Consider the following 22,197-nt stretch of genomic DNA (forward strand, 5'->3'; position numbering starts at 1 on the left):
AGGGACTTACTGGACATCCTGAGTCCACTTTACAGTCCCCGGGATACTGCAGGTAAAAGAGGCACATGCCCCGGCCACTCGCACTGCACTAGCACCGAAGCACAGCCGCATAGGTCTAGCGGCGCTGCCCGCAGCCGCCATCTTGGATTGCGGCTGGGCACATCCCTACCTCCCCCTGCCTACAGCAACGACAGTCTGGGTACTCACCAACCCTGAGAAGCCAGCGGGACACCCGACCATCGCCTCGGGGCTGACTCCTCGTGGTGCAGCTCCCTCCTTGCTCCACACGCTCCACGACCGCGGTCTTGAGGTCTGGTCAGGCTGACACACCTGGTGCTTGCCTCCCTCCACGATCTCCCCTCCTTGTTGCCCACTTTGCAACGTGATACAGCCACTTCTTTACACCAAGAGCTTGCTGGGTCCATATCCTGGGATAAAGGACTGTAACCAAAATCCACAGCTCAGGCTTTGATCCATAGATCCTGCATCACTTATAACAGATACCTGTAGCTCCCTCTGGTGGCTACTGACCCAAATATATACCACATTGCTTTACCATGGAAAAGTTTGTGGCCAGACCGCAACGTGTGCCCAAAGGTCAATCAGTCAAAGGGAAAGATAAAAGTACAACCTCAGCTTCATCACCTAGCTCTCCTAATTTGCCTCCCACTGACAACATCCTGGACAGAGTTTCTAACTCGACTCAATTTACCACCGCTTCGGCAGCTAAAGCTCAGGAAATATACGAGCTCCTCTCTCACCTGCTAGACAAAAAATTGGCTGGCCTCAAAGAAGCTATAGAATCCGCAGCTTCACAACTTAAAGAACATGGCCGACGCTTCACAGAGGCAGAACAACGTATCTCCAATGTTGAAGACGAGCTCACAGAGGCACAAAATATAATCCGCACACAGGAATCAGCGATTTCCGCTATGCAGGAGAAACTAGAAGACTTAGAGAACAGAAACCGCCGCAACAATTTAAGGCTAATAGGCCTGCCGGAATCTGTAAAACAAAAAGATCTCATGGACTTCGTCTCCAAGTGGTTACCCTCTGAACTCAACTGCTCCACCCCCTCCAGCACTTCATCATAGAACGAGTTCACCGTATTGGCCCTGACCGCGCCTCTGAACAGAGACGACCTCGACCCGTCATAATGAAAATTCTGAACTACCTGGACAAGACCCGCATTCTCGATGCCTATCGCAAGTCAGAAGGCCTTGTCTACCAGGGACACAAATTGTTATTGTTCCAAAATTTCTAATATCAAGTAGCGATGAGAACAAGAGAATTTTCCACCATCTGCAAAGCATTATTTGCCCTGGGTCTGAGTTTTGTATTAATGTACCTTGAGAAGTTGAAAGTTCTATATAACGGCAAACAACACTTTTTTGATTCTCCAACATCTGCAAAGATTTTCCTAGACTCTTTAGCTGACAATACTATCCCCCACACTGATGACGCGGATTAAGAAGCTACATCCGGTTGTTCATATCCATCTTCTAACATAAATATGGAGAATCTGATATTGGAGGTATATATTTCATGTCTGTTCTCAAGTTTGTTATTTTTCTTGATAATTGCTGGGCACCAACGGCAGAATTTTCAGGATAACCGCTGGTAAATTATTTTTCTCCTTCCCTTTTCCCCATCCCCTTTACGATTTCTACCTATTTCCTTTCTCCAATTTTCAATACTTTTACATCTCAATGGGTTTAAATAGGCCTGACGGGCCTAATGTTTTGGTTCTTAAAATGTTTAAAATTTGTAAGGCTGCACTATGTTTGTCGTTTTCCATATATTACTGCAGGTCATGTCTTTGTGTTATGCATATCTATACGGTATCACTTTCAATGTTTTACTGCAGACGCTCTCTGCGTGCTGGGACTGAGAGCGTCACGGTCTCTTTAGGTTGGATTACTTCTTTGATCCACAGGACAGGTATAGGATAGTATGTCTCACTCTATTACCGACTCCACCAAAACACAGGAAAATATAAAATTCTTAACATGTAACATAGAGAGCTTAAATACCCCAATTAAAAGGCGTAAAATCTTACAACAACTTAAAAAATGTAAACCTGACACAGCAGTATTACTGGAAACTCATTGGAAGCAGGGTGACCCCAATACTCTTAGGGATTCTTGGATAAAGGATTATACAGCTGCATCCTTCACATCCAAGAAAAGAGGAGTGTTAGTGATTTTCCATAAATCTTTAAGATACACAATTATAGATGCGATTCTAGACACAGAGGGCAGATTCTTATTTCTTAAATTGACTCTAGAGGGTGAACTAATTACGCTTGTTACTTTGTATGCTCCCACAGGTCACAACAATGCATTCTTCTCCGACCTTTACGCCCGACTTCAGAATTGGGCGGAGGGCGCCCTTATAATAGGAGGAGATTTCAATATCACTCTTTATCCTAGTCTGGATAGAACAGGAACATCTGGTGAGTGGTGAGGCAACACATCTCCAAAGCTACAGTTCCTAATTGAATCCCTCGCCCTTGTAGATCCGTGGAGACATCTCCACCCCTTAGCACGTGATTACACGTTCTATTCACACCCCCATCATTCCTCAGCTTGATTAGACTTCTGGCTTGTCTCAAGCTCCCTAATCTCTAGGATTCAGACTTCACATATCGAAAACATAAGTCATTTCCGACCATGCGCCTACATGGTTTACATTACATTTATTTGACCCCAAAATATCTTCCTTTAATTGGAGATTCCCCTCATACTTATTCACTTCTCCAGATTTCAAAAAATACTTAGAACAACAATTCCTCAATTATAGTAACGATAATGCTTCTCATATTGATAATATATCCTTGTTCTGGGCCGCATCTAAACCGGTGGTGAGAGGGCATGTCCTGGGATATGTTTCTCATAAACACCGTAAACTTAATACACATTTCACAGAATTGAGTAAAGCTTTGTCACAATCATATGCCACTCTGCTGCAGACTAACACTGTGGAGACACGACAGAACTACCTGAATAACAAGAGCCTGTACGACACATTGTGCACTGACAGAGCCCAATATCATCTAGATTTTCAGAAACATCGCTACTTCCGTTGGGGCAATAAAGCGGGCAAGCTGCTGGCTCATATAGTGCGAAGGCAGAAAACATCCCTTCCCATTATTTCCCTTAAAAGCCCCCTAGGACCACTACATAAAAATGAAGATATTGCAGCCTCATTCTTACAATACTATACAGATTTATACTCAGCACAAGATGACAATCCTGCTTTGGGGATGAGTTTTCTGAAAGAGGCTAATTTACCATCCCTCTCTGAGGCGGCCCGTGACTCCCTGACAACTCGTCTCGGAATTAGAGGTTTCCCTAGCTATTAAATCCCTAGCCATTGGAAAGTCACCTGGCCCGGACGGCCTTAGTGCAGAATACTACAAAATGCTAAACCCCCATGTGACCCCTCACTTAGTTTCTTTATTTAACTCGATATTAAAGGGAGATTCAACACTACCAGATTTTAATCAGGCCGAATTATCCTTCTCTTGAAACCTGAGAAAGACCCTACATTGACCCAATCATATAGGCCAATATCCCTACTCAACCGGGACTTTAAAATCTTCACTGGTATTATTGCCCAACGCCTACAATTAGTATTACCACTCCTTATACACACCGCACAAACTGGATTTATGAAAGGAAGACTCTCTGTGATCAATGTACGACATTTGATTGCAGTGCTAACCAAAACTCATCAAATTAAAAATAATCAGATGCTCCTTGTCAGCTGTGATGCTGACAAGGCCTTTGATAGGGTGTCGTGGTCTCACCTTTTGCGTATTTTTCAGTTACAAAATTTTGGTTCTGAATTCATCACGTTTTCAAGACTTTATTCCACACCCCTATAGCATTCCTAACAATAAATGGCCTGAATACTCCATCCCTTAGTTTACATAGGGGCACCCGATAGGGATGGCCCCTTTCCCCTTTATTATTTAACCTGGCTATAGACCCTCTTATCCTCACCATTTTGTTATGTCAAAAATGGCAGGGTGTAAATATCGGAAATAATACCTTGAAAGTCTCCGCATACGCAGATGTCTTATTGCTATATTTTAAAAACCCACATTCTGCCATACCTAAAATTCTTCATATCTTGAAGGAGTTCCATATAATCTCTGGCTTTCTGATAAATTATAACAAAGCGGAGGCCTTGGCCTTACACTCAGATGCCACTAAAAATTGGAAGGATTCTTTTCCATTCAAATGGGCCAGGACAACTTTTTAACATTCCTAACACATCCCTCAACCCTATACTCAGTCAATTTCCCTGCTTTAATACAACGCACACTTTTAGATTTAAAAAAATGGAAACACCTCCCACTCTCATACCTCGGTAGATGCCAGTTAATTAAAATGATATCCTTTCCCAGGATTTTATATTTTTTTCAGATGCTTCCTCTGCTGCCTTTGGATTCTGACCTAAAATTGATCAACAAAGCGATCAGCAAGTTCATTTGGGCGGACAAAAAACCCAGGATTTCATTATTCAAACTTAGCCAACCACCCACTTTAGGAGGAATCAACCTCCCTTGCCTAAGGATCCTATGCTATAGCGTCAAATTATCGCTATGCAATTGACTGGATTAAAGGAACAAATGGATTTGCTGACACTCTGGTAGAACAATCTTTTAACGCTGAGGCCCCATTAGTTAGTCTATTACACACACATCCCTCGTCTTTCCCACCTCATGTAACACAAAATGTACTACTTCATACTACATGCATGGCATGGCGACGAGCCAGAGTTCAAATGAAAGTCCCTCCTAACGTCTCCTTGTTCCTTGCCATTGGTCATAACCCGGTGTTTCATGCTGGTTTATTAACACAGATTTTTAGGACTTGAAGTGCACAAGGGCTTTGTTACATATATCAATTATTAGACCTATCCACCATGACTATTTGCTCTCACAACCAAATACAGGAAAGATTCCCCTGTCTTCAAACCCCATTATTCGTTTACTTCCAAGTACGCAGTTATTTCACTACTTTACTCCCTAGAATTCCCATTATATTTGGAAAAAGCAGTTTGGATGATGTGTTGTCTCGCTGCCCTTCTATGTCATTTTCCACTTCCATGTTATATACATATATACGCCGAGAAATAAATTTGGAGGTGGAGACAGCTGGAGTTGCCAAGTGGCATTCTACATTCCCTAACATACCCTTGTCCACCATTTTCAATTCTTTTGTTAGACTCAATAAGCAATTCATCTCGGCATCCTACGCTGAAATGCAATATAAATTACTGCATCGCGCCTATTTCAGCCCCAAACTAAGATTCATTACAGGCGCTTCCACAGACTCAAATTGATTTAAGTGTAGACAACCTGATGCGGATCTAATGCATTGTATGTGGCACTGGGTGGAGGTACAGAGGTTCTGGTCCCTAGTACACACATATATATCTACCACGTTGGGAATTAGTTTAGAACTAACACCTGAGTGGGCCATGTGGGATATTATACCACCGTCTGGGTCATCCTGCTCTCCTAGAGGCGCCCGTCTACTGTACTAGCAAAGATTTCAGCCGCTGCAAAGAAAATCATATTATCCCAATGGATTTCTGCTGACACTCTAACACTCAATCTCTTACAGCCTAGAATTACGTATTTATTTAATATGGATTAGCTAGAACCATCCCTTAATAAAGACAAAGGTACAGAGAATTCTTTGGCTCCCGTATATTCACACATTAACACCCCAGGTCAAAGACACGCTCCGTGCCGCAGTCCACCTTATGGCCTGGTGCAATGAAGAAACCTTGTCCTCAGGTAGACCCCATTTTAGGTCCTGCAATACTACGTTCTTCATGGATTGTATTATTTTTATTACTGTAGTCCTATTGATACCTTGTCATTTATTGACCAATATGTTGTATTGTTCATTGCAGTCTTACAATAAAAAATATGTTTTAAAAAAATAAATAAATAGGTATCCCCTTGCTCTCATATCTGACTTATACGACCGCTTAAAAAGAGCTCAGAATTTTACCAAACTGGATCAATGTGGAGCATATGATTTAATTTGTATCAAGGATGGAGATGAATGGAAGACAGGCTTCAACACCATAGATGGCCACTTTGTATTTCTAATTATGCCGTTCAGGCACGCAATGCTCCTGCAATCTTCCAGAGCTTTATGAATAAAAATTTTGGTGATTTCTTCTATAAATATGTGGTCATGTATCTTGACGATATCTTATTCTTTCCAGGACTCATACTCCCCACTGTGAAAATGTCCAGGAAGAACTTACACGTCTTAGGAAGAATCATTTCTATCGTAAAATTATTAAATGTTTCTTTGAAAAAGCTACAGATGTGTCCACATACATCTATCCTCTGTGCGCTACAAGTCGAGTTACACATAAACCGTGTGTTACAAGTCCAGTCCAGGACTTGTACATGGCTCAAGATTCTCCTACTCCTCTGCCCACTGGATCTGCTCCCAGGAGATCGGGATGTCTGAGACCTGGGCTGGGTTCCTCCCATGTCACCTGATGAGTCCTTCCTCTAATTTTACACACTGGACTCCAGCTGCCTTGCCGGCTATAGCGTTTATTTCACAGCGCTCGGTTCAGCTGCATGGTCAGCTATTTTCTCCCATCTATTTCACCGTGGACTGTTTCCCGGCTTCTTAGCCACTCCAGCAGCTGTTCTCCCACAGCCTGCACTCCCGGGCTTCTTAGCCGCTCCAGCAGCCATTCTCCCACAGCCTGCTCTCCCGGCTTCTTAGCCGCTCCAGCAGCCATTCTCCCACAGCCTGCACTCCCGGCTTCTTAGCTGCTCCAGCAGCCATTCTCCCACAGCCCGCACTTCGGCCTCAAGCCACAACATCGGCCTCAAGCCGCAATATCGGGCTCTAGCCACAACATTGGGCTCTAGCCACAACATCAAGCTCTAGCCACAACATCAGCCTCAAGCTGCAACATCGGCCTCAGCAACAACACTGGCCTCTAGCCGCTCCATCAGCCTCAAGCCGCAACATCAGGCTCTAGCCACATCGGCCTCAAGCCGCAACACTGGCCTCAAGCCGCTACATCGGCCTCAGCTGCTCCGCCCAGCCACTCAGTCAAATCTTTGGCACCAGCTTCATCTTCACCGTTTGGCCAACTGCTACAGCTATCTGGCGCAAACGCCTCCACTTGTGTCTTCTTACCATCGACAAGACTTCTTCTACCGGCGTTCAGCCAGTTGTCCAGGGCAATTAATAAACTTCTCTTCCGCCTTGTCTGTACCGCTCTTCCACAGGGATTCTTGGGTGTTGGATCCCCGGCAATAGTAACAGCGTGAGAGCCGTGTGACCTGGTAGCGACGAGCATCTTTTCGTGCAACAAAAAGACGGCATGATGCGACTGGAAGGGCTGTTTAACATGCAAGGAGGCTAGATGTATGAGGACACATCTGTACTATTTATTTTCTGGGCTATTATATCATCCTTCTAAGCCAGACCCTGCAAACTTTCCATATTCTGAAGTACCAGATGCAAGTTCTTGTTTTCGGGAATTTATGTCCATATGGAGTCAAGTGAAGAGTAATCTTCTTACAACTCCTAGCGCTTACAAAATCTCTGCAGACAAATAGAGGAAGCTGGTACCTTCCCTCAGTCTGGGAGACCAGGTTTGGTTGTCAGCTTGTGTTCTCTGATTGAAAGTCCCCAGTATGAAGTTTGCCCCTAGCTTCATTAGTTCATTCAAGATTTCCCAAATACTCAACTGAGCAACATTCAGACTCGAGCTCTCAAGGTTGTTATGGATTCCCAACACCTTCCATATCATTTGCCTAAAGCCTCTGGTAATCAACCGGTTTTCTTCCTCTACTCCTTCCCCTGATCCAGTATAAGTGCATAAACAGGAAGAATTTGAAATTAATGAGTTATTGGACTCTCAAATTTCCTGTGGAACACTATTTCCTAGTAAATTGGAAATATTTTTGACCAGAAGAACATTCATGGGTAAAAGCTTAAAATGTTTATGCGCCTCATCTTCTGAAGAAATTTCATAAAAATTTTCTTAACAAGCCTCTTTTGGGGTGTCTGGTTCCCACCAATAACAGGGGGGTACTGTCACAAAACGGCACTCTGTGCCACTTTACCGGGTTCGGTGGGGTCCCTACATAGCCCGCTTTCCAGCTCTGTGAGCTGCCCAGCGTCATCTCTCCCTGGCTTGTGAGTGGGTTGTCCAGCGTACCCTCTTCCCGGCTGCTGTGCTGACAGGCTCCATCTCCCTTACAACTGGCGGCAGCATGCATGCCCCCCCTCAGCCTTAAAGGTACAGATGAGCGCAAACATGACATCAAGTTGATGCCAATTGTAAATCTCCCTATTAAGGAAGGCTCTGTGCATTATACAAGTGTCAGAGTATCAGGTCACATCATCTTGCTCCAGCATATGTAATATTTCCTGCCTGTGTACCGACTCCTGCTTGTCCAAATTATGATTCTGTTACCTGCCTGTGCCCATTGATCTCAGCATGTCTCACTGACCTGTTACCTACCTGTTCCCCTTGATCTCGGCTGCACAGCTACTTTGCCTGTGACCCTGACCTTGAACCACTTGACTACTTTATTGCTTGCTTTTTCTGTACCTTGCTTAGGTTACACTCTCACAACGTCACCTCCTGGGGGCAGCGACCTGCGGACTCCCTTCAGCGAAGCACATCCTGCTTTGAGTCGGTTCTTGGCAAAGACTAGGGGGGTCGATTAGACTCCACTCCTCGACCCTGCTAGCGCTAATCCTGGTCTGAAAGCATTCTATCCGCCCAGAACGTGACACACATAAACCCTAAATCCTGCAAAAAATTGGATTTTACACAGGATTTAGGGCTTCTGTCTATCCATCAAAGTTCCCATCCTGGTAATGACTATCGGAGGTGCTAGCCTTCACCGAAGCCTCCTCAATGCTTCCCCATGCAAAGCATGGGAAAGCCTATTTATCATACTTCTATCAATGCTGTCAATCTCAGAATGGCATTAGCTGGGGTGACCACAACAAAAAAAATGTTTTACATTAAAACAAATCGTCTTTTCTTCTTTTTTTTTTTTTAACTTTATTTAAAATTTTTAGCAGACATTTGTTTTTGCTAGAATCTGGAATTGAAAGCTCCAGACCTGTCTTCCAGTTCCAGTGGATATGCTGTATTAAAGAAAAAAAAAAAAAGGACTTCACAATACCAGTGTTTGTCCTTACAAATAAAGGTCTGTGTAATGGTGAATGCAAGATATATCTAAACTTTACAATTAGCACTGGCATGTGGGTCCAGACGAATTTAGATTTCATTCTTTTGGCTCTTTTCTGGTATATAATTGTTAAATCATACTCATAGTAATAACAAACAAACCATCTCTATGTATAGATTAGTTTTCGAACACATGGCTCCTAGAAAACAGGAACATAATTCTTTTGCTTGCATGCTCCACACGGATGACATATTACAGCTGTGTATTGCAGGTTGACATAACGGGCTGTTATTCACCCTATCACCATGACAATTATAGTCAATAAGGGCAACCCAATGACGTAAGCAGATTTTTCTTTTAATTTTAAATACACATTTATTAGCTGATGTTACAGAGAATGTTAATGCCAGAAATACTTACTTTATAAAATTTCTGTATTGATCAGCCTGTCAAGTTTGGATTATTATTACTACATCACATGGGTGGAAATGATTTCATTAGCTGAAGATAACAACCAGGCAAAGCGTAAAGCACAATGATAACAAATAAAGCATAATCTAGTGCTTAAGGCATAGAATGTAAACAACACATTAGGCTTTAGGGCAAAAGTACAAAATCTAATTCAATTCTAAATATAGCCCAGTAGTTAAAAAAGACCATACAGAACAGCTATAGAATTTCCATTTGGTCAGGATTTTACTTGTAGGCCTATATAACATGCACTTGAATGGAATATAAAAATCTGATACACTGTTTCATACATGTGGCAAATAAAATGGTCAAGACAGGTATAACAAAAAGCATAAAAAAGGTATATTGATTTTATTGTGCAGTAGGGATGCAGTACCTATTGTAAAGCACAAATTGATACATAAAAACAAAACAGCCAAAACACTGCAGTCCCTTTGGTGCATGTACCGACACTCCACAGTGCTAAAATAGTCCAATTACCAGCAGCAGATTTATGGAGTGTAGTATAGTTTTCATTAAAAAAAATGTATCATTATAAAAAATTAATTAAGCAGAACATAAGCTTAACATTTGTCAAAAAGAATTTGAGAAAGATCAAACTTGGCTTATAAGGTGGGGTCCAGATTTTTGGTATAAATTTGTGGTCTGACAAAAAGAACCCAACCAAACAAACAAAAACCCCTTTGCCTTCTAGATGCCATTGTTGGAACAATATTATCATTAATAGTGACAATGTAGCTTACATTTACATTTACAGTGATTAGAGTGTCATATCGTAGTGGGAATGTTTTTACAACATATCATACTTGTCGACTCTCCCGCAAAGGCTGGAAGGCTCTCGAATATCGGGTGGCGCTCCCGGCCCCTCTCCCGGTTTGGACGCCGAGGCTACAATGACGCCATTCGCTCTAAATCGCATCATCGTAGCCCCGTCCCCAGCATTACAATGTCAGAAATCTCAGTATAGTATATAGTATACAAAAACCCCTTTGCCTTCTAGATGCCATTGTTGGAACAATATTATCATTAATAGTGACAATGTAGCTTACATTTACATTTACAGTGATTAGAGTGTCATATCGTAGTGGGAATGTTTTTACAACATATCATACTTGTCGACTCTCCCGCAAAGGCTGGAAGGCTCTCGAATATCGGGTGGCGCTCCCGGCCCCTCTCCCGGTTTGGACGCCGAGGCTACAATGACGCCATTCGCTCTAAATCGCATCATCGTAGCCCCGTCCCCAGCATTACAATGTCAGAAATCTCAGTATAGTATAGAGGGGGCGGGTCACGATGACGCGATTGCGCAGCCACACCCTTGTACCGCCCACTATTACTGCCTCCCCGCCCCCTGCAGCGCCGACCTGGCTGCACCATCTGAGGGGGCACCCAGAAAAATTAGCAAGCATGCCACATATCACTTTGCAATAAGCACTTCAAGGACTAACATTTATTCACATTTATCCTTTAGGCATAATACAAATGACTTACCACCATGCTTTCATGCCGTCTGAGCACAGAGAAAGAGAAGGCAGGACAGGAGCAGTAATGACAGGCCTTATAACAGGTGTACATCTTACCAGAGCTTCCTGTAACCTAATGCAAGACAGAAAACCAATGAATCAGCCTATGACAGTGATTCCCAAACTTTCCTGAATCACATCCTTAGATTATCAGCATTTTGTTCATGGCACATTTAAGACCAACAGTTTCATATTGAGAAATTGAGCAAAAATTCTTAAATTAAGTAAATTGTGTTTATATGTCATCCTTAGGTTCTGTTATATGATGGAGGACAGGGTTGCGCTTCTGTTTGTCCACATATACTATGAGAGGCAGCCACCAACACTGGTTTTGCCTATCACACTGACCATAATTTGATTTGGTCTCGGACCACCAACCTCTGGCACCCCGGCAAGTGCTCCGCGACACCCAGTTTATGAACCACTGGCCTATGCTCACGGAACCAAGTGCAACTATGGAGGAAGCAGAGTCATATACATTTCAGTTGCAAGTGAATGAAGGGGCATAAATGGGCTGTAACAGGGTGATCTCATAAATGGCAAAGTTCATAGAGGGAGTGTCAACGCATTTGCAGTTTATACAGATTTGGAAGACTAGGCCAGTTCAAGTACGCCCTGATGAGACGACCATCAAGTGACAGCCAATTAGCTCCTAACTGTCATGTCACAGGCTGAGTTTGAAAAATGACAGTTAGGAACTGGTTGGCTGGTTCTTATCCCCGTCCACTTTATCTCCATCCTAGGCTTAGTAAATAGACCCCATGGTTTGGAGGGAGGTCTGACTGCAAAGATGCTTACAACTTACCATACTTTCAAAATTAGTGGTTCTCAATTCCAGTCCTCAAGTAATCCCAACAGTTCATGTTTTCTGGTGAATTAATCTATTTTCCTGGATCAATAATTATCCCACCTGTTTCCACAGAGATATATCCTGCAAACATGACCTGTAAGGGGTAATTGAGGACTGGACTTGAGAACTACTCTTCTAAATAAATCTTGATTTGTGGAGCTGTTCCTTCATTAAAAGCTTTCGGGTGGTCTAGAGGTTCACACTACTGAATTTCTGGTGAATACTTTCCCCTTCGCTCCAGAATGGCCCACTTTGATATTGATATCAGGTTGTCAATCGGCCCTCAAACAGAAATATATAAAGAAGCTGGATACGATGAACTAAGCATGCTGTCAACCATCGTTATATCCACTATATCTTTGCTATAAACCACCTGATACGATATGCCTTAAAAGATACAACAATTTAAAAAAAAATGCTAGACTGTTACAGTTGTACACTGTGTATAAATGATTGATGGCTATTTGCTTTGAGTATATCTCTGCTGGAAATGTTGGACGGACAAAAAAGTTTGAAATCCATGTCAGAAAAACCTGGCTTGTAATGCAGTAGTAGTTTACCCACCAGACGTATGAGTAATGTATTTAATTAACAATCAGCTGAACAAATAAGAGCCATGCTGATTTAAACGGAATTGCACCAGTACCCTAGAATTCTGTCTCCTGAAGAAGCCGCTGATATTCACAAGGCGGAGAAACGCGTAGAGAGAAGGACGTGAGACCGCAAGTCGGCTAAGTGGGTCACCGAATACCTTACACGGAGGACAAACAGTAACGCTGCACGCTGCTCACCGACGGGTGTCTGCACCGGAGCCGATTCTTTTCCTCCGTGGATCGCTATGGAGCCACTGCATGTGAGAGCTAAGTGAGGATCACGGCAGGATATATGGCTATAATAGGACTGTGAGTGACAAACAACTAAAGCATATATGCTTAAATGTGCACATTTTTTATAATTTTCTCATTTTTACTCTCTGATATCTCAAACAGAGTTATTTGCGGCTGTGCGGTCTACACGGATTAGGAGCGGCTCTGTATATATACAAATAAGAAACAGCCATATGCTCCAAGCTGAACTATTAAATAAGCCCAACGTTAAGGGCTCAATCTACACTATATATTTCAACTCTTTTTAGAATATTACTGGACACCGTTAGTCCTCTTCTAAACTCACACTGTGCCACACAGGCTGGATTATGCTCAATATTGGTGTACTAATTAACAACCCTCTATAGGCTCAGGTGTGTGAGAGTCATTGATTAATATTTTGCTTCATGGACCTTATAAGAGCTATGTATTAACGACACTATTTAAGGCTATCTGTTACTGTGTATATGTTAGCCCATGTACTCTATGTATATTGCTACATTATTCATATACCATACAGGTCCGTTTTTCTGCTCAGTGCAGACTCTATATTATATACACATTAAGCACTGTCCATTTTTCTTATCTATTCATCTATTTTTATAGGTCTATTAATTCATATTACATTTTATTGTTTTTTATCTTTTGTCTTACTCTATTACATTTTGGTTCTGCGTTTTAATTTTAATTGTATATTGTGGTCTTCTTACATTAATAATTTTTAGTATTTATTTAGTATTTAGTATTTTTAGCGCCTGTCATTTTCTATTATCTATTTTTTGAAACCTTTGGGAGGTTCCAGATTCCTCCATCTTAAGACGGCTGCTCTATATTAAATAATCCCCTGGTCCTCCATATACTACCTATCTATCTCTCAGTCCACTGAGGTGGAACTAGTCTAGCGCCTACTTTTGTTTGTGTGTGTTTTCATACGTGACCATGAGTTATTAGTGACTATTGCAGCAGCAATGCAAAAAAGTCTGCTCCATGCCTGGATAATATTAGCTCCCCCAAATGTCCTTGTTTCAACAGGATCTCTGCTATACATTCCGAATGTACTGGGTAGAAGCCTCTTTAAGAAGGAGTCCAATACAAGATTCTTTTAAACCAAGGAGAGTTTCATTTCTGTCCTATTGCCCCACATTAAAGAGCAACTCTGGATTTGTTTTAAAAATACTGTTTTGATACGAAACTTGCATACTGCACATGAGGAAGAGGAAGACCCTCCTATTTTTCTTGGTTCTGTATATTCCTTATGTACTTTTTTTCGCTTTCAAATTACATTTATTGTTTCCTTCAAGTTGTTTTGATATCCTGTATTGGGTCTACACCCACATTCTATATTCTCCCCTAAATATATATATTGTTGTACTGCATGCTGCTTTTGTGTACTGTATTGTTACATGTGCTTTGATAAAGAAAAAAAAAGAAAAATGTGGGTGGGATGGGGTGGAGCGGAGAACCTCCAGGGTCTTATTATAAAGGAAAATCTTCCTTGCTACATGACCGTAATGTGCCGCCATAGATCTCACTTCCACTTGTGGTAACAGTTCCTTTAATAATATCACTAAAGAAGATATGAGACTATCAAAGAAATGATGAACTGAAAGGACTGCGGGACACTCATCTACAGCTGGAGATGCCATTTTGATGTGCCGAGAATTAAACTGCAGAATGTTAAAAAAGGGAAAGAGATTATGCCATCCACAACTTAGATTGTATTTCTTCATTTATTTCCTAAGTGCAGAAAAGTGTCTTTAATTAATGCCAATAAATTTATATTTCTTTACAATCAACCATTAAAAGGTTTTCCAGTAGACACTAGTAGGTGGTTAAGAGGGGGCCTAGTTTTACCTTTCCGCCTGTATGCAAAACGTACTGTGCATGCGTCCAGATGGATCGAAATTGCATGGAGATCCATGCAGTGCCAACTGGCATTTGTGGGTGGTAACTGCTGGGGTGGCAACAGTCAGGGCAGACTGCATCTAAAGATGCAATTATGCATCTAAAGACGCAGTTCTGCTGATACCGGCGGCCATGGTTCCTCAGACATTCTGTGCCTGCCATAGGCAGGTGCAATGTCTGATGGTCTGCCGATAGTGCGTCTTTGTACCGCAGACAGTATGCGTAGGATGCCCATCGCACACGGAGTTAACATAATTAGGCAGTAGTGGCTGCACCAAAAGACGCAGCCACAGCTGCAAATGTATCCACCTCTGAGTCATCTCTATCATTGGCAGATTAGTTTTAGTGATGGCCACAAGTTTGTCAAAGAAACCACAATGAAAACTGCTGTTTATAAATCAATGTTCAATTGGCAGTGACAGGTTAATACAGTTGTTGTCCAGTAACAGTGGGCCAGAGCTACACTACATCACTTTATGTAGTGTAGATTGGCCAAACTCACTGTCAATGGGAACAAATATACCAAAGTAGAATTATGTATATCTGTCACTTATACCTAGTTGTGACTATAGAGATGGAACCTGGAAGAGATGGAGCAGATCCAATGTTGTCGAAGTCAAATAATTAGATGTGATCGTTTGCAATTATTATCTGACGATCTAGTCGTCTGTTGCCTGGTAAAGAGTAAATCAGACGCATGCTTTGCGTCGGCGCAATCTGATGCGCACAGATGCGTATGTATATATATATATATGTGTATATATATATATATATATATACATATATATATATACAGTCAGGTCCATAAATATTGGGACATTGACAGAATTTTCAGATTTTGGCCTCTATTCACCACCACAATGGTTTTGAAATGAAACAAACAAGATGTGCTTTAACTGCAGACTTTCAGATTTAATTTGAGGGTAATTACATCCAAATCGGGTGAACGGTGTTGGAATTACAACAGTTTCAATATCTGCCTCCCACTTTTTAAGGGACCAAAAGTAATGGGACTATCAACTCAAAAGCTATTTCATGGACAGGTGTGAGCTATTCCCTAGTTATTTCATTATCAATTAAGCAGGTAAAAGGTCTGGAGTTGATTCTAGGTGTGACATTTGCATTTGGAATCAGTTGCTATCAACTCTCAATATGAGATCCAAAGAGCTGTCACTATCAGTGAAGCAAGCCATCATTAGGCTGAAAAATCAAAACAAACCCATCAGAGAGATAGCAAAAACATTAGGTGTGGCCAAATCAACTGTTTGGAACACTCATAAAAAGAAAGAACGCACCGGAGAGCTCAGCAACACCAAAAGACCCAGAAGACCACGGAAAACAACTGTGGTGGATGACAAAAGATTTATTTCCCTGGTGAAGAAAAACCCCTTCACAACAGTTGGCCAAATCAAGAACACTCTCCAGGAGATAGATGTATATGTGTCAAAGTAAACAACACTCTCCAGGAGGTAGATGTATATGTGTCAAAGTAAACAATCAAGAGAAGACTTCACAGAATATAGAGGGTTCACCACAAGATGCAAACCATTGGTGAGCCACAAAAACAGGAAGACCAGATTAGAGTTTGCCAAACAACATCTAAAAAAGCCATTACAGTTCTGGAACAACATCCTATGGACAGATGAGACAAAGATCAACTTGTACCAGAGTGATGGGAAGAGAAGAGTATGGAGAAGGAAAGGAACTGCTCCAAAACATATCACCTCATCAGTGAAGCATGGTGGTGGTAGTGTCATGGCGTGGGCATGTATGGCTGCCAATGGAACTGGTTCCCTTGTATTTATTGATGATGTGACTGCTGACAAAAGCAGCAGAATGAATTCTGAAGTGTATCGGGCAATATTATATGCTCATATTCAGTCAAATGCTTCAGAACTCATTGGACTCATTGAACTCAAATGCAAATGTCACACCTAGAATCAACTCCAGACCTTTTACCTGCTTAATTGATAATGAAATAACGAGGGAATAGCCCACACCTGTCCATTAAATAGCTTTTGAGTTGATAGTCCCATTACTTTTGGCCCCTTAAAAAGTGGGAGGCACATATAGAAACCGTTGTAATTCCTACACCGTTCACCTGATTTGGATGTAATTACCCTCAAATTAAATCTGAAAGTCTGTAGTTAAAGCACATCTTGTTTGTTTCATTTCAAAGCCATTGTGGTGGTGAACAGAGGCCAAAATATGAAAATTCTATTAATGTCCCAATATTTATGCACCTGACTGTATTTATGATGTGTGTGTATATATATATGTGTGTATGTATGTGTATATATATATATATATATATATATATATACCCTGAGGAAGATACAGTATAGTGTTGAAACATTGGAACTTACCTGCTATTGAGTCCTTTCTTGAGTGCCGCATTCAAGGTTTAGTGTGTGTTTGCATATATATATATATATATATATATATTGAGAAGCTCCGCATACGGATACAATATGTCTGTGGCAATTGAAGTGTAACACAGAGACTGATATGTTCAGAGGAAGTGTTCTGAATGCAGAGTTAAAAGCCATTGTCAGAAACCTGCATATCTATAGCAATTGTATGCCTTTTGTTCAATGCTATTGTAGTTTAGAGGAACTGATATTTGCACTTCACACAAGCAGAAAAAAGCCTTTGATAAGCTAGCAGACTTCAAGACCCCAACAAAGGTCTGCTGTCACTGCTAAGAAGAACACCATTACACCGTGGAATTTGGTTTAGGCAAACCAAATATTAAATATATATATTACACAAACACTGATTCACATAATGCACATACATAGACTTATATGCTCACACATAGACACTCGTATGTGTATTCACATGCATACATACGCACTACGCACAATTGCGTTATACACAAGACATACATGAATAAAAATATGCACAACTCATACCAGCGAATTTACACAACTATCTCACACTCACACATGCACGCACTTATTAAAAGGTTCCCTCACATTAAGCTTAATATTAGAGGTTTTGTTAGCTAATAATTATGTTGTGAAATGTATGTATATGATAATTAAGGTACAGAAAATAGTAGACATGTCATGTTTGGTACCATTCTAAATCCCTGTTTATTTGCAGATCTCCAGTTCTATCGGCAAGGAGATCGCATCATGCGTCCGCAAGTTATGGATTATAGGGAATTAGGGATTAGAATGTATACCTCTGTATGTAGTGTCTTTTGGCTAGTTTAAACCAGTACTTCGGAGGGAAACCTACACATAGAAGCTGTTGGAAAGCTGATCCATACCTTTGATGACACCATATGAACTAACCAATGAATGGAGTGACCTGAAGCAAGAACCAATGAGCAATGTTATTCTGTGCCTTTGTGGTCTCTGAAACCTGTAACGAATATAGGCTTGTGAGCTGGGGCAATAGTCAGTCATTTCTCCATATCCTTGGGTGACGGTGACCTCAGATTCAGGATTGAAATACTGCATACCGGACCAGTGCGCACGCGTATGTATCGGCTTGTACCTTTGTATTTACTTGCTTCTTGCGCTAATTGTCTAGATCACAGCGCATTATACTTTTCATTGAATAATATAACTTTTTGTGCTTTGGAACCACAATTAGATTGGAAAGCAATTATTTCTTATGCGACTTGTAGAGCTAAATAGCGGTTAAGGGGTATCAATAGCTTGTTCATACAAATGTGGCTCAGACAGAGCCGGATGCATTATGGCTCTTCTGCATATGTGCAGAAATACACTATTTTTGTTTGTGTTTTTTTTTTAACCCATACACTCCAAACAACTCCTTATCAGCCCCAGAGTGTTCTACATCGTGTACCATACTCACTGCCCTTCTGCAAATTGGATCTAGTTCTACGTAGTTCATTTACTGCAACTTTAGCTGCTGCTCATGATACATACAGAACTGTTCTTTCTCATTTACTGTCCCCAAGAGACTCGTCAAGGAAATGTTTGACTGTTTAAAGCTGCCAAGTTCTAAATCTGACCCTTGGCAGGAAGTCAACTCTTAGCCTGCATATGGCTATAACTGAAAAATGTTTACAAGCGATTTAGTCTTCTGTAACATCCACATAGACAAAAGCAGCAGCCGCCCAGGTTGTGGGAATTTACTGAAGAACCATAATACTAAATCTGTTTTTAAACAAATTCCAGAGGAACCAGAATATTCCCGTCATATAGGACTAGTATTTCATCTAGACAATCTTGTACAGCTAATACATTCAACATGAAGATGTGTTCCTTCAAAATGTCATTTTCACAAGTTTGGTGAAAAATATTTTATTTAATTTTTGCCAAATAATAGAAGCTTTTTTTCTACTGTGACATGTACCCGACACAATTTGTAGATGGTCATTGTGAAATATGCCAATAATATAATTAGTGCACCTGTCTCTTACAATATAGATTTTATGTCGCTTCAACATCATCTTTCACAGCAAGTTAGTTCTATAGAGATACAGTAATATATAAGTAGTTTCTGTATACTGTATTTGTAAAGGTGAGTGGTGAACGCAAGTCATTTTTGCGGATGTATTTTGTGTGTTTTCATGCTGAGTATGCTCCAAGTACAGACGATGCAGAGTACAGTAGTATTCGACTCAGTCGCAACTCCACTTACTGCTGGAGGGGCATAACTAAGTGGTAACAAAGATAAGTTCAGAAAGAATGGCCGTCTATGCAGAGTTGTGTATACACATAAATAAGCCTGTTTTTAGACAGATCTGTTGAACCAGGCACAGGGAAGGTGCAAGTGTGCACTGATAAAGATGGCAGCTATGAATTGAAGCATATTGTGGGCCTGATTCAGAGAAGGATGGAATTGCAGAGCCGCACACAAGCTGCTGTGCAATTCCGTCCATTTAAAATGCTAATGCAGCAGGAGGTGTCTGTAGGAAACAGACACCTCCTTGCTGCATCTGTGATCTCAGTGCTGAGACTAAGGTTGCAGTTGGCGATCACTATCGCGACCGACGGTTGTGATGGTTGCTCCTTTGGCCAGGCTGAAGCTTACTTGCGAGGCCAGGAAATCTACGTCCACCGATACAGACCCTTGCCTCGTCCCTTCTTGAAAACGGGTATGACATGCCCCCGTTTCTGGGAACAGTGACTATTCCCATCCCCGTTTTACCCCCAAAAGCCGAAGCATGGGGGGGAGCCTGATAGCGTGATTGCAGGACCCGGTCTGTACATGCGCAGACCCCTAAACATTGGAGTTAGCGTACATATCTGAATCATTACATGAGTCCTATGTGTGCGACTTTTTTTTTCTACCATGCACACAATGCGGAAGCAATTACAGCTTCAATGTATCCAAACCCTAAGTGATAACATTCTCATTTGTCCAGATACTGCACGTTATCCCCACACTATATAATTCGGGCAGCCTGCCCGGCAAAGGCTCTCTAGCAAAAGTTGCACTTGCACTGACGTTTCATAGCACAGCGCAACTTATTGGCCGTGTCACAGTGAAGCTCACTGCTCGGAGCCACCCCTGCCAGAAGGAGAATGCTGGCCACCACCTCCACCTGGACCCCAGCCTACCCTGTCTGAGCCATCCCCGCCGGAAGGAGGATGCCGGCGGCCCCTACCACCTTAACCTACTCTGTCTGAGTCCCCCTTCCAGAAGCAGGATGCAGACAGCTCCATCCACCTTGACCTCGGCAAACCCTGCACTGGTGGGAAGCACTAAAGCCTCACAACCTGTCCCTCTCCTACCTGGTAGGTGCAAAACAGTAAGTGAGATGGGAGGATGCACGATGGGCTGCTGCTTACCTGCTTTGATAGGGTTCAATTCGCATGTACCGGAGGCACCTCCCCCAGCCCAGCAGCCTCATAATGCTGCCCGCCAAAAATTTTTTTGGGGAGAACGTTGTTATAGCAATATTTCCAACAGGCTGCCTGCTGTTTCAGTCTAATTAGATTTTATCGTTATGAGGCAAGATAACAAATCTTCCACTTCATTAATTATTAATTCTGCTTGGAGATGCAGGGTCAAAATGTATTATACCTCTATAAATGCATAATGCTACACAATGTTAGTTAGTGGTTGTTTCACAGTCACCACATTGTTGTTGTGGTGTTAGCACTAATTTTGTTACACAAAAACAAACAAAATATATAGATATTTGCCACAGATGATTATTTGTTGCTGTAATTATAAGTATCGGTTCTACAACCTTACATCACATCCTGGCTAGACTTGTACCCCTACTCACTGGCAAGTGACACAGCCAGAATGTACATTACTATGAGCAATGGAAAACTACCTTTCTTTTAAATGTAGTGTAGAAGATTAAAACATAAACATACAGAACACATTCAAGTAGTGACTTGTTGGCATTTCTAAAAATTAATAGATTTTCTCTGGCTCAAGATTTGATATCTACTGCAATGAAAATATTCACAATAGTAATTTATAACAAAGTAATCCTTGGTTATTCCCATTAACCGCAACAATATATCCAGCTGAGTGTGAGGCTTCTGTGTTTGTGGAGAGAGATTTCAGTACTAGGGCCAGCTCCCACACTGAGAGATCACTTCAGATGCTGGCAATTTGCACTGATCAGATTACACCTAGAAGCAAGATGTGAATGTCAGGGATCTTCCAGCATTATTATGAGAGACTGAAAGTGTCCATGTTCACAGTTTCTCATTACTGCATTTTACATTATATTGTAGCTTTGGTTTAAAGGGCCACTGTACCTAAAATATAAGCTGATGTATAAACCTGTACCTATTCCTCTAACTGTCCTTGTATTCTCATTACTACTTTCTTGTATATACTCTGTGCTCATGGTTTCTGCTCTCCCATGATTGCCATGCAGGGATCTTACTTCTAGATCTTTCCCTTCTTGTGTCATACCAACAACTTTTACTATCTATATTATTAACAATAAAACACTATATCTATAACACATCCTGAATACTATTTAGTTATCTCCAGTTATCTCCATGCATGTAAAAATAAATATGTAGATCAGAGAAGGTAGCACTCATTCATAATAGGCAAGGGGGTGCCCGATCATAAACAAAACATAAACCACTAACACTTCCTGAAGCAGCAAAGTGTAAAAAACAGCACTCATGTCTAGTAGGTAGAAATGTTCCTTTATTCACATAGTGATAAGCAGCAGCGCTGCAACAGCCCGACGTCCGTGTAAAAATAAATATTTTATTTTTCAATATGCTACCAAAAGAAAGCTTTGGTAAACTGCCAAAACATAAAAACAATGACTTGGTCATGACCAAAATAACTTTCTAGTGGTTAAATATACATATTACACATGCTATAAAGATTACTGAAAATATATACAATACATACAGCATTATGTATAATACCTATCACCCTTAATGGTATAAT

The 22,197-nt window shown here is 41.4% G+C and overlaps 1 protein-coding gene across 3 annotated transcripts in view; it reads right to left on the reverse strand.

The window, feature by feature from the left end:
• The window catches only part of ZSWIM7 (zinc finger SWIM-type containing 7), a 136,731-nt gene that overhangs the window by 10,138 nt on the left and 104,396 nt on the right, over positions 1-22,197 (reverse strand). For all 3 annotated transcript variants that reach the window (XM_088453672.1, XM_088453670.1, XM_088453671.1), the window contains one exon: positions 11,180-11,284. In XM_088453672.1, the coding sequence (XP_088309798.1) occupies positions 11,180-11,284 (105 nt within the window). The remainder of the gene's footprint in view (positions 1-11,179; positions 11,285-22,197) is intronic.

This window comes from Taudactylus pleione, unplaced genomic scaffold, assembly GCF_031769625.1.
Source record: "Taudactylus pleione unplaced genomic scaffold, aTauple2 ptg000585l, whole genome shotgun sequence".
Taxonomy (NCBI): domain Eukaryota; kingdom Metazoa; phylum Chordata; class Amphibia; order Anura; family Myobatrachidae; genus Taudactylus; species Taudactylus pleione.